The sequence below is a fragment of the Saimiri boliviensis genome, chromosome 11 (assembly GCF_048565385.1).
Source record: "Saimiri boliviensis isolate mSaiBol1 chromosome 11, mSaiBol1.pri, whole genome shotgun sequence".
Lineage (NCBI taxonomy): Eukaryota > Metazoa > Chordata > Mammalia > Primates > Cebidae > Saimiri > Saimiri boliviensis.
In genome coordinates, this window is record NC_133459.1 from 9,052,637 (window position 1) to 9,065,020 (window position 12,384).

Genomic DNA, 12,384 nt, shown 5'->3' on the forward strand with positions numbered 1-12,384 from the left:
TGCCATTATTGATGCTTGTCTAATAACGAGGGTGCAGTGAGTGAGAGGGTGCAATGATGAGAGTCAGGGAGAGGAAGACTGTGGAAGCTAAACTCAGAAATAATCGTGATCGGCCGGGCGCGGTGGCTCAAGCCTGTAATCCCAGCACTTTGGGAGGCCGAAGCGGGTGGATCACAAGGTCAAGAGATCGAGACCATTCTGGTCAACATGGTGAAACCCCGTCTCTACTAAAAATACAAAAAAATTAGCTGGGCATGGTGGTGCATGTCTGTAATCCCAGCTACTCAGGAGGCTGAGGCAGGAGAATTGCCTGAACCCAGGAGGCGGAGGTTGCGGTGAGCCGAGATCGCGCCATTGCACTCCAGCCTGGGTAACAAGAGCGAAACTCCGTCTCAAAAAAAAAAATAATAATAATAATCGTGATCATTCGCTAGGTCAGTGGATCTTGCTGTGCCACACCTTCGAATCAGCTGGGGATCTTTAAAGGGGCTTATGCCTGGCTCCCCGCCCTAGACATTGCGATTGAATTCACCAGGGGTGTGGCATAACCACTGGCATTTCCAAAGGCTTCCCATGTGAAAAACTTTTTTGTAAGAAACATAGGTAGATAGATACAGTGCAAAAAATTAGATCTGGAAAACTGTTGCTCAGAATTTCAATAGAGGTTATCTTTGAGGGTAAAGTTTGAGTAATTTTTAGTTTCATTTTATATTTCTGTTTTCAAGTTTTTCACATTGCATGTATATTCATTTATTAATCAGAAAAACTAGTAAAGCTGCCGCCGTTTCAGCGGGAATGCATGTGTGCCATTGTAGAGGGAATGCATTTATAGCAGCAGTTAAAGCTGTTTCTTGATGCTACAAATGACAATCAGTTTCAGATGAAATACATTTAAATGACTCTGATCTTATTTCTAGGCACTAGGTGAGCTCTGTGAAACCAAGTTTGGGAAGACACACCCTGTGTGCAATTTGGTAAGCACTCACCTGATGGGCTTGCACGTTTTCAGTGAATATATCGTAACCCAGAAGGCATTCCTCCAGTGAGATGACCTGGAAAACTTCTCTTGAAGGACATTTAGGTGTAGGCGGAGGTAACGTGTCTGGAAGGCTCTCACCTGTTACGTTGTTGTTAGACACGTTATTTCCTGTATTACAGTTGTTCATTTCTATGATTTTTTTCCCTTTTGTTTTTTCTAAGACAGCATCTCGCTCTATCACCCAGGCTGGATGGAGTGTAGTGCTGCGATTTCAGCACACGGCAGCCTCCACCTCCTGGGTTCAAGTGAGTCTCGTGCCTCAGCCTCCCAAGTAGCTGGGAATACAGGTGCACACTATCATGCCAGGCTAATTTTTTTTGTATTTTTAGTAGAGATGGTGTTTCACCATGTTGGCCAGGCTGGTCTCGAACTACTGACCTCAGGTGATCCATCTGCCTCGGCCTCCCAAAGTGGTGGGATTACAGGTGTGAACCACCACACTGGGCCTGATTTTTTTTCCTTTATAGGTATTGTACAACTAAACTAACAAGTCCTATGGAAAAGTTATTCAAGTCCTTTGGTAGTATAAGTAAGAAGAGTTCATTTGAACTTCATCAAATAATATCCTGAAACATAAAAACTTCTTTTTTTTCTTTTGAGACAGTCTTGCTCTGTCACCCAGACTGGAGTGCAGTGGTAAAATCTTGGCTCACTGCAACCTCTGCCTCCTGGGTTCAAGCGATTATCTTGCCTCAGCCTCCCTAATAGCTGGGATTACAGCTGTATGCCACCACACCTGGCTAATTTTTGTATTTTTGGTAGAGATGGGCTTTCTCCATGTTGGCCAGGGTGGTCTCAGACTCCTGACCTCCGGTGACCCACCCCCACCCGTATTGGCCTACCAAAGTGCTGGGATTACAGGCGTGAGCCACCGTGCCTGGCCGAAACATAAAAGTTTTAATAATATCTTGTGAAAATATAGAGAAGCTGGTGGGTTTACATTGCATGTTCCCCTCGCTGGCCTGTTGAGCGGCTTGACCGGCCCCTTCCGTCTTCTGCCTAGGTTGCTTCTTTGCCGTTGTGGTTGCCGAAATCCTTAAGTCCCGGCTGTGGGCGGGAGCTGCAGAGACTCTCTTACTTGGGGGCTTTCTTTAGCTTCTCAGTCTTTGCAGAAGATGATGTAAGTATAGTGGCTACTTGTACTTTGCTGCTCTTTTATTCAGATTCTTTCCCAAATGTACCCTATATGATGATTGCATTTTTCCCTTCTCTTTCCAGGTTAAAGTGGTTGAAAAATATTTCTCAGGGCCTGCCATTACCCTGGAAAACACTCGTGTGGTTAGCCAATCATTGCAGCATTACTTAGAACTCGGAAGGGTAAGTGCTCAGAAAACAAATCCAGAGAAAGTATGACAGATGAGCTCCAGATAGGGAGCTCCTATTTTGTAGACTGGACGATACTCGGTACACAAACGGCTAACAAAAGCCAATTTGATCTTATGTAAAAAAAATAAACCCTAAGTAAGTAACCTGTGTTTCGAATAACACTTGTAACAGCAGCAGTGTGCTACCTTTGTATGTAGTACCACTGGGAGCTGGTCCTAAGCTTAGTGGCCCTGCTCCTCCTCCAGCTGGCCCTTAGCCGTTTACACTATGGAGGTGGGCAAGAGCTGTTAGTTTGCACACACCCCTCACTGACTTGCTTATCCCAAATGCAGATTAATATGTCTTCAGTTCTCAAACTTAAAGGCAGAGAAGGGCTGGGCATGATGGCTTAAGCCTGTAATCCGAGAACTTTGGAAGGCCAAGGGGGGTGGATCACCTGAGGTCAAGAATTCAAGACCAGCCTGGCCAACATGGTGAAACCCTGTCTCTGCTAAAAATACAAAAATTAGCCAGGCGTGGTGATGCATGCCTGTAATCCCAGCTACTCGGGAGGCTGAGGCACGAGGATCGCTGGAACCCAGGAGGTGGAGGTTGCAGTGAGCTGAGATCGTGCCGTGAGCCGAGATCATGCCACTGCACTCCAGCCTGGGCGACAGAGCAAGACTTCATCTCAAAAAAAGAAAAAAGGCAGAGAAGTTATAGGCTTGGATAACTAAGGTAATTTTGATCATGGAAAGGAAGTAACAAAGGCTATTTTATCAAAATTGTAACTGCCGGCCGGGCACGGCGGCTCACGCCTATAATCCCAGCCCTTTGGGAGGTTGATGTGGGTGGATCACAAGGTCAGGAGATCGAGACCATCCTGGCCAACATGGTGAAACCCTGCCTCTACTAAAAATACGAAAATTAGCTGGGCTTGGTGGCACGTGCCTGTAAATCCCAGCTACTCGGGAGGCTGAGGCAGGAAAATCACTTGAACCCAGGAGGTGGAGGTTGCAGTGAGCTGAGATCACGCCACTGCGCTCCAGCCTGGCAACAGAGCTAGACTCCGTCTCAAAAATAAACCAAAAAAAAAAAAAAAAAATACTGTAACTGCCTACCTCCCCCACTCCATATTCTTGCTTTCATGCTGATTACCTTAACACAGTTGAATATGGATATTTCTTATATTCTTCTTTCACTCAGGCTCTCCTAAAATGAGTAGAAGTGGGAGAGGAGAGAATGTGGGAAGTAGACTAGCTGTTCTTCAAGTCAAAAAGGAATTGTGTTCAAAATAGTTTTAATTTGTTTCTTCTTTTTTAAAACAAATTTCAGCAAGAGCTTTTTAAGATTCTGCATAGTATTTTGTTAAATGGTGAAACCCGTGAGGCTGCTCTCAGTTACATGGCAGCTGTCGTCAATGCCAATATGAAGAAGGCGCAGATGCAGGTAGGATTCCCGTTTGTCAAATTCGTTCATCTGACCCAGATTTAGTCAGCACCTACCAGGCACTGTTCTAGGAATGGGGGTACAGTATTGAACAAGGTAGACAAGCTTCCTGCTTTTGTGGAGCTCATGTTCCACAGGGTAAATGAGTAGACATAGAAACATATGATTTTAGACAGTCGTAGAATCAGTGAAGAAAATAGAGCAAAATAAAAGGCTGTGAGAAAAACTGTAGGTACCGGAAGGAAGGCATGAAGGTGATTTTTGATTGTGTGGCAGGAAAGGCCTCTCTGAGGAGCTGACATTGGTTAGAGAGGAAAGAGCTCGCCATTGCAGTGCTGAGAAAAGAGCTTTCTAGGCATGTGTAAGGCTCTAAGGTGGAAACAAAGCAGCTTTGGTACAAGCCCAGCACGCAGGCCTTTGTGGCTGGAGAAGAGTGAACAGGAGGGAAGGGTGGGTGCTGGAGTTAGTGGGTGGGCAGGGCTCCATGGGAGGGTTTTCAGCAGGGAAACCACAAAAGCTGCCGTGTCGACAGACTAAAGCAGAAGGGGGCGGCCGGGAACAGACCCAAGCTGCAAGGGCGTGAGTGCATCAGTCCAGGTGAGAGAGGCCACCGGCTGTGGCTGCTTTGCCAGAGGAGAAAAGGACATCCTTCCCTGCTTATTAATAATGAATGCATGATGTGACACATATACTCAGAAGCAAAAAAATATAGAGAGAAGAGCACAGATTTGGTGATTTCTGATCTTGATTCCACCGTTTACTAACTGCAGGACCTTAGTTACTTCTCTGTGCTGTCATTTCCTCATCTGCTAAGTGGGGTTAATACTAGTACTGGGTTTATTATATGTAAAGCTGTTAGAATGGTGCCTGGTACACAGTGATCACTCAGTCAGTGTTACCTGTTATTATTAACATTATTATTATTGGTATTATTAACTGTTATTATTTTTTTCTTAACAGAGGTAATCAGGTTACATTGTTAGATTGTTAGTGCAGGAGTTTGCTGATGCTGTCACCTAGAAAAACAATGTCACATGATGACAAGTGGAAGTAGTTGTTTTGATGCTCTTGAGGGAAATAGGAGAAAGAGGCTGGGCATGGTGGCTCACGCCTATAATCCCAGCACTTTGGGAGACTGAAGTGATCACTTGAACCCAGGTGTTTGAAACCAGCCCTGGCAACATAACAAGACGCCAACTCTACAAAAAATACAAAAATTATCTGGGCATGGTGGCACAAGCCTGTAGTTCCAGCTACTTGGGAGGCTAAGGCTAGAGGATCACTTGAGCCTGGGAGGTCAAGACCAGCCTGGGCAAAATAGGGAGACCCTGTCTCTACAAAAAAATTAAAAAGTAGCCCAGTGTAGTGGCACATGCCTGTAGACCCAGTTATTCAGGAGGCTGAAACAAGAGGATCACTAAGGCCCAGGAGGTTGAGGCTGCAATGAGCCATGTTCGCACCACTACACTACAGCATGGGCAAGAGAATAAAATCCTGTCTCAGAAAGAAAGAAAGAAAGAAAGAAAGAAAGAAAGAAAGAAAGAAAGAAAGAAAGAAAGCAACATATATTATGTTTCTACTTACTAATTTTGAGGCTCAGGCAAATCATTTCAGTCACTGAGTCTGTGTTTCCTCCTGTATGAAATGTTAACAGCAGTATTACTGACCTGTAAGAGTTACTGTGGTGGTTCCGTAAAGGAATGTATAAAATGTCTCTGATATAAATAATAATTGTATAATAGCTGCTATTCAACAAGTAGCACCTGCTAATAGAATTAATAGAATGCCAGTGGGGATGATATGTATGTCTTCTAATTGACTTTAGGATACCGATATATTTTAAAATTCAGTCTACTTTCTTACAAAGTTTGCCAAAATTTCTATTCATGTTGTTATTTTAAATGCTTTTTCTTGGCTGGGCACAGTGGCTTACACCTGTATTCCCAGAACTTTGGGAGGCCGAGGTGGGTGGATCACTTGAGGTCAGGAGTTCAATACCAACCTGGCCAACATGGTGAAACCCTGTCTTTACTCAAAATACAAAAATTAGCTGGGTGTGTTGGCACGCGCCTGTGGTCCCAGATACTTGGGAGGCTAAGGTGGGAGGATTGCTTGAGCCTGGGAGGTGGAGGTTGCAGCTGAGATCACACCCCTTCACTCCAGCCTAGGCAACAGAGTGAGACCCCATCACACAAAATTTTTTTTTTTTAATCTTTAAAAATACTTTTTTTTTTCATCTTTCACAGACAGATGATAGATTAGTGTCTACAGATGGATTTATGCTGAATTTCCTTTGGGTACTACAGCAGCTAAGTACAAAAATCAAGTTAGAAACAGTTGATCCCACGTATATTTTTCACCCACGATGTCGAATTACCCTTCCAAATGATGAGACGCGTGTGAATGCCACGATGGAAGATGTGAACGACTGGCTGAATGAACTCTGTGAGTACTGTGTTCATGACTAGGTCATTAAAAGACTGCCCTCTTCTCTGGGTGCTAGTAATTCCTCACAGATTGTTACCACTGCACCATAAAATGACTGTACAAGATAGAGAAACGTAATAAAAATTAATACACTAAAAATTCTTGTTGGGATCAGTCAAAACAAATAGATATATAGGACAAATGGAAGGAAATATACTGTTCTGAGTTAAAGAGAAAAAATTAAAATGATAATGGCAACTTAGTTATTATATAGATTATGTTAGCTATGACAGTATCAAGTTTTATATAGAGAATGTATATACCCATTGAAACTCTCATGAAATATTTCACAGATGTTGATGAATTGATGGTTTGAGAGTAGGAATATTTTGAAGGGCTTATAATTGTTGATCTTTTCTCTCTATAATATAAAACATATTGACCGGGTGCAGTGGCTCATGCCTATAATCCCAGCACTTTGGGAACTCGAGGCAGGCAAATTGCATGAGCCCAGGAGTTTGAGACCAGGTGGGCAACATGGCTAAACACTGTCTCTACAATAAATACCAAAATTAGCTGGGTTTGGTGACTACCCAGGAGACTGAAGAAGGAGGGTCACCTGAACCCAGGGAGGTCAAGACTTCACTGAGCTGTCATCATGCCACTACACTCCAGCCTGGTAGCAGAGTAAGACCCTGTCTCAACAACAAAAAAAAATACCATGTAATGACAGACATCAAAATATGGCAGCCAAGTACAGTGGCTCATGCCTGTAATCCTAGCACTTTGAGAGGCTGATGCAGGTGGATCACGAAATCAGGAGTTCAGGATCAGCCTGGCCAAGGTGGTGAAACTCATCTCTACTGAAAATACCAAAAAATTAGCTGGGCATGGTGGTGTGTACCTGTAATCCCAAGCTACTCAGGAGACTGAGGCCGGAGAATCCCTTGAACCCGGGAGGCGGGGGTTTCAGTGAGCCAAGACCTTGCCTCTACACTCCATCCTGGGCAATAGAACAAGACTGTCTCAAAAAAAAAAAAAAAAAAAAAAAAAAAAGACATGACTTTTATTTTATTTATTTATTTTATTTATTTTTTGAGACAGAGTCTCATTCTGTCGTCCATGCTGGAGTGCAGTTGTGTGATCTTAGCTCACTCCAGCCTCAACCTCCCTGGGCTCAGGTGGTACTCCCACCTTAGCTTCCAAACTTCCTTAGACTACAGGCACATGTCACCATGCATGGCTGTTTTTTTTGTATTTTTTAATAGAGATGAAGTTTTCCATGTTGCCCAGGCTGGTCTCAGACTCCTGGGCTCAGGCAACCCATCCATCTAATTATTCATGAACAGGATGAATTCATGCTTACCTGGTAGTAGCAGCATTATGGTTAGATGCACATATTCCAGAAAAATATTTGAACCGTTGTTGAATTGTAAGCCTAAAATGAACAATAAAGTCAGTATCTGATTGTCATTTGAATGAACAGCTAAAATCTAAGAGAAAACCAAAGAGGATTTCACCCAGCTGTGAAGGAGGGAGAAGTGTATCCTTTAAGAAATGAAGCAGCCAGGCATGGTGGTTCATGCTTATAATCTCAGAACTTTGGGAGGTACAGGCAGGAGGATCAGTTGAGCTCAGGAGTTCAAGACCAGCCTGGCCAACGTGGCAAGACTTATCTCTTGATGAAGAACTAAAAATAAATAGCCTAGCTGGGTGTGGTGCCATGAATCTGTAGTCACAGTTCCCAGTTACTGGAGAGGCTGGAATGGGAGGATGGCTTGAGCCCAGGAGGTTGAGGCTACAGTGAGCTATGATCGTGCCACTGTACTCCAGCCTTGGTGAGAGAGACATCATCTCAAAAAAAAAAAAGGCCAGGTGCCGTGGCTCACGCCTGTAATCCCAGCACTTTAGAAGGCCAAGGCAGGTGGGTCACCTGAAGTCAGGATTTCAAGATCAGCCTGGTCAACATGGCGAAACCCCATTTCTACTACAAAATTAGCCAGGCGTGGTGGTGTGCACTTGTAATCCCAGCTACTGCAGAGGCTGAGGCAGGAGAATCGCTTAGAACCTGGGAGGCAGAGGTTGCAGTGAGCCAAGATCGTGCCACTGCACTCCAGCCTCAGCAACAGAGGGAGACTCTGTCTTTTTTTTTTTTTTTTTTTTTTTTTGTCTTTTTGTTTTTTTCCTTTTTGTGGAGAATGGGGTCTCGCTGTATTACCCAGGCAGGTCTCGAACTCCTGGGCTCAAGCTATCCTCCCGCCTCTGCCTCCCTAAGAGCTGGGATTACAGGCGTGAGCCACAGCGCCCGGCCAGAGACTCTGTCTTAACAAAAAAAAAAAAAAAGAAGAAAAGAAGGAAATGAAGCATATCATCAAAGATAATATGCATGTGTCTTAATAGTATTTAGAGTAGAAAAAAAGAAATATCCAGAGAAAAGGCTCTGAAATCAATTTATTAACATAATACCAAAAGAGATGGGGTTTCCCTCTGTTGCCCAGGCTGGAGGGCAGTGGCTATTCACAGGCACAATCCCACTACTGATCAGCATGGGAGTTTTGACCTGCTCCGTTTCTGACCTGGGCAGGTTTACCCCTCCTTCGGCAACCTGGTGGTCCCCCGCTCCCGGGAAGTCACCATATTGATGCCGAACTTAGTGTGGACACCCAATCAGCATAGTGCACTGCAGCCCAGAACTCCTGGACTCAAGCGATCCTCCAGCCTCAGCCTCCCGAGCAGCTGGGACTGCAGGCACGTGTCACCACACCTGGCAAAAAAAGATACTTTTATACAATACATCAGTAAGGAACATCACCAAATATTGTTGACGGGCTGAGAATGGTGGCTCACACCCATAATCCAGCCACTTTTGGAGGCTGAGGCTTGAGCCCCGGAGTTCAAGATCAGCCTGGGCAACATAAGGAAACCCCATCTCTACAAAGAAAAAAATTAGCCCAGCATGGTGATACACGCCTGTGTTCCCAGCCACCTAGGAGGCTGAGACAGGAGGATCACTTGAGCCCTGGCAGTTGAGGCTGCAGTGAGCTTTGATTATACCACTGCACTTCAGCTTAGGTGACAGAGTAAGACCCTCTCTCAAAAAAAAAAAAATTGTTGTTGGACATCTATATACACATATAACTAGGTAGGACAGAATACCTGGTCCTTGAATGGAGCTAAGAGGAATTCTCTTCTTCTTATAGCATTGCTTAAATTTATAATTGATAAAGTATCCTTAAACTTCTGGCCAGGCATGGTGGCTCACGCCTGTAATTCCAGCACTTTGGGAGGCCAAGGAGGGTGGATCACCTGAGGTCAGGAGTTCGAGACCAGCCTGCCCAACATGGTGAAACCTTGTCTCTCCTAAAAACGCAAAAGTAGCCAGGTGTAGTAGTGCATGCCTGTAATCCCAGCTACTCAGGAGGCTGAGGCAGGAGAATCACTTGAACCCGGGAGGCAGAGTTTGCAGTAAGCCAAGATGATGCCGTTGCACTCCTGCCTAGGTGACAAGAGCAAAATTCCATCTCAAAAAAAAAAAAAAAAATAGTATGCTTAAACTTCATAAAAATTCAAATGTAATTTTCTCTTCTGAATTGAGCTTTTTCTCTGATTGAGACATGTAATAGATTTTATTTAGGGAATCATGTTATTTTTCCTAGATGGCGATCAGCCTCCATTTTCTGAGCCGAAATTCCCTACGGAGTGCTTCTTTCTCACCCTGCATGCTCACCACCTCTCTATTCTGCCCAGCTGCCGTCGCTATATCCGCAGACTCCGGGCTATCCGGGAGCTCAATAGGTATGTGCCATGATGCCATGTCCTGGGATTGCCTGTGTTACCACTTTCAGGGGCAAGCAGTTCCATTGTGAACCATAGTTTTGAATGTTGGGAGAGGTATGTACGTTATATAGTGTTCTGTCTACCTCTACCACCACGTCCATGTTCCTCAGTTGACCAGAGTTCTTTACCTGGTAAAGTGATTCAAACCTTGATTTCTGAGAGTTCTGAACCCTGGGTATTTCACTCTGTTTATATTAACTACAGACTTCCATTAACTTTTCCCACTGGGCATATATTACTAGGAGATACTTTAAACTTCGAAAGTTTAAAGGATCCACTGGGTTTCAGACATACCCTTTCCTCCCTGGACTGTGAAAAAGTAACCATGGGGTCAGGCGCGGTGGCTCACGCCTGTAATCCCAGCCCTTTGGGAGGCCGAGGCGGGTGGTTCATGAGGTCAGGAGTTCAAGACCAGCCTGGCGAAGATGGTAAAACCTCATCTCTACTAAAAATATAAAAAATTAGCCAGGCGTGGTGGGGTGCCTGTAATCCCCCCTATTCAAGAGGCTAAGGCAGTGAATTATTTGAGCCCAGGAGTGGAGATTGCAGTGAGCTGAGATCACATCACTGCACTCCAGCCTGGACGATAGAGCAAGACTTCATCTCGAAGAAAAAGAAAAAGGAAAAGGAAGCATGGTTTTCCTTGATAATCAATGTCATTTACTCCTGCCAACATGTAATTCTCTTTTTGGCTGTTCTGTGGCATGAGGAGTCCAAAAATGGCCAGATAGCAGCCTAAATTCCCAATTCATTAGTACCATTGTTGTGTTTCTTCATCTAAGCATTTCTTCCTGTGTACTAATACCAACAAACAAACAAGTCACAGGAACACAGAAGCAAGTATTTTTGAGCAGGTCATCTGGAATAATAATGAAGCCACTTCTGCTTTTTGGTCTAGAACCCATGTAGTCTGACTATGAGAGAAACTGAATCGTATTTATATCTCTGGATCTATCTTGCTTAAATCACTTACTAATTCTTTTTTTTTTTTTTTTTTTTTTGGATGGAGTCTCGCCCTTTCACCCAGGCTGGAGTGCAGTGGTGCAATCTCAGCTCACTGTAGCCGCTGCCTCCCAGGTTCAAGTGATTCTCCTGCTTCAGCCTCCCAAATAGCTGGGATTACAGATGTGCACCACCACGCCTGGCTACTTTTATGTATTTTTGGTAGAAACAGGGTTTTGCTACGTTGGCCAGGTTGGTCTCAAACTCCTGACCTCAGGTGATCCACTCACCTCTTCCTCCCAAAGTGCTGAAATTACAGGTGTGAGCTACCACCATGACCAGCCTAATTAATATCACTTACGAATTCTAATAGTTACTCTGCAGATTCTTTATGATTTCGTTTCTACACATAATCATGTCTATAAATGATGACAATTTTATTTCTTATATATTTTTTTCATGCATTAATGCCTGGGCTATAATTTTTAGTACAATGTTAAATAGAAATAACCTCGAAATTTCCATATTCCAGTTAGTGGAGGAAAGCTTTCTATATATCCTCAGTTACCAGATTAAGAAAATTTTCTTCTATTTCAGTAGTTAATTCCCTTAGCACTGGTTGAATTGTATTAAATGCTTTTGCAATATCCATTGAGGAGACTAGACTTTTTTCTCCTCTATCCTGTTAATGTGGTTGAATTATATTCGTTGGTTTTCTGTTATTAAACCAATCTTTTGCTCCTGGAGTAAACTTAACTTTAATGTTTTTTTTTTTTATCTCATTAGATACACAATTTGCTGATATTCTGTTCAGGATTTTTGCATCTGTTCAAAAGAAAGCCAGACCTATAATCTTCATTTCTTATTAAGTGCATCTCAAATTTTGGTATTAAGGTTATGCTGCCTTAACTAGGGGCTAGGTATGGTGGCTCACGCCTGTAATCCCAGCACTTTGGGAGGCTGAGGTGGATGGATCACCTGAGGTCAGGAGTTCGAGACCAACTTGGCCAACATGGTGAAATCCCATCTCTATTAAAAATATAAAAATTAAGGCCGGGTGCGGTGGCTCAAGCCTATAATCCCAGCACTTTGGGAGGCTGAGGCGGGTGGATCACGAGGTCAAGAGATCGAGACCATCCTGGTCAACATGGTGAAACCCCGTCTCTACTAAAAATACAAAAAAATCAACTGGGCATGGTGGTGCGTGCCTGTAATCGCAGCTACTCAGGAGGCTGAGGCAGGAGAATTGCCTGAACCCAGGAGGTGGAGGTTGTGGTGAGCCGAGATCGCGCCATTGTACTCCAGCCTGGGTAACAAGAGCGAAACTCCATCTCAAAAAAGAAAAAAAAAAAAATACAAAAATTAGCCAGGCATGGTGGGTCATG

At 43.9% G+C, this 12,384-nt stretch overlaps 1 protein-coding gene across 2 annotated transcripts in view; it reads left to right on the forward strand.

The window, feature by feature from the left end:
* UBE4B (ubiquitination factor E4B) overlaps positions 1 to 12,384 on the forward strand; it is a 153,857-nt gene that overhangs the window by 97,831 nt on the left and 43,642 nt on the right. For both annotated transcript variants that reach the window (XM_074380045.1, XM_039473879.2), the window contains 6 exons: positions 918 to 974; positions 2,043 to 2,159; positions 2,258 to 2,356; positions 3,680 to 3,793; positions 6,040 to 6,238; positions 9,877 to 10,015. In XM_074380045.1, coding sequence (XP_074236146.1) covers positions 918 to 974; positions 2,043 to 2,159; positions 2,258 to 2,356; positions 3,680 to 3,793; positions 6,040 to 6,238; positions 9,877 to 10,015 — 725 coding nt within the window. The remainder of the gene's footprint in view (positions 1 to 917; positions 975 to 2,042; positions 2,160 to 2,257; positions 2,357 to 3,679; positions 3,794 to 6,039; positions 6,239 to 9,876; positions 10,016 to 12,384) is intronic.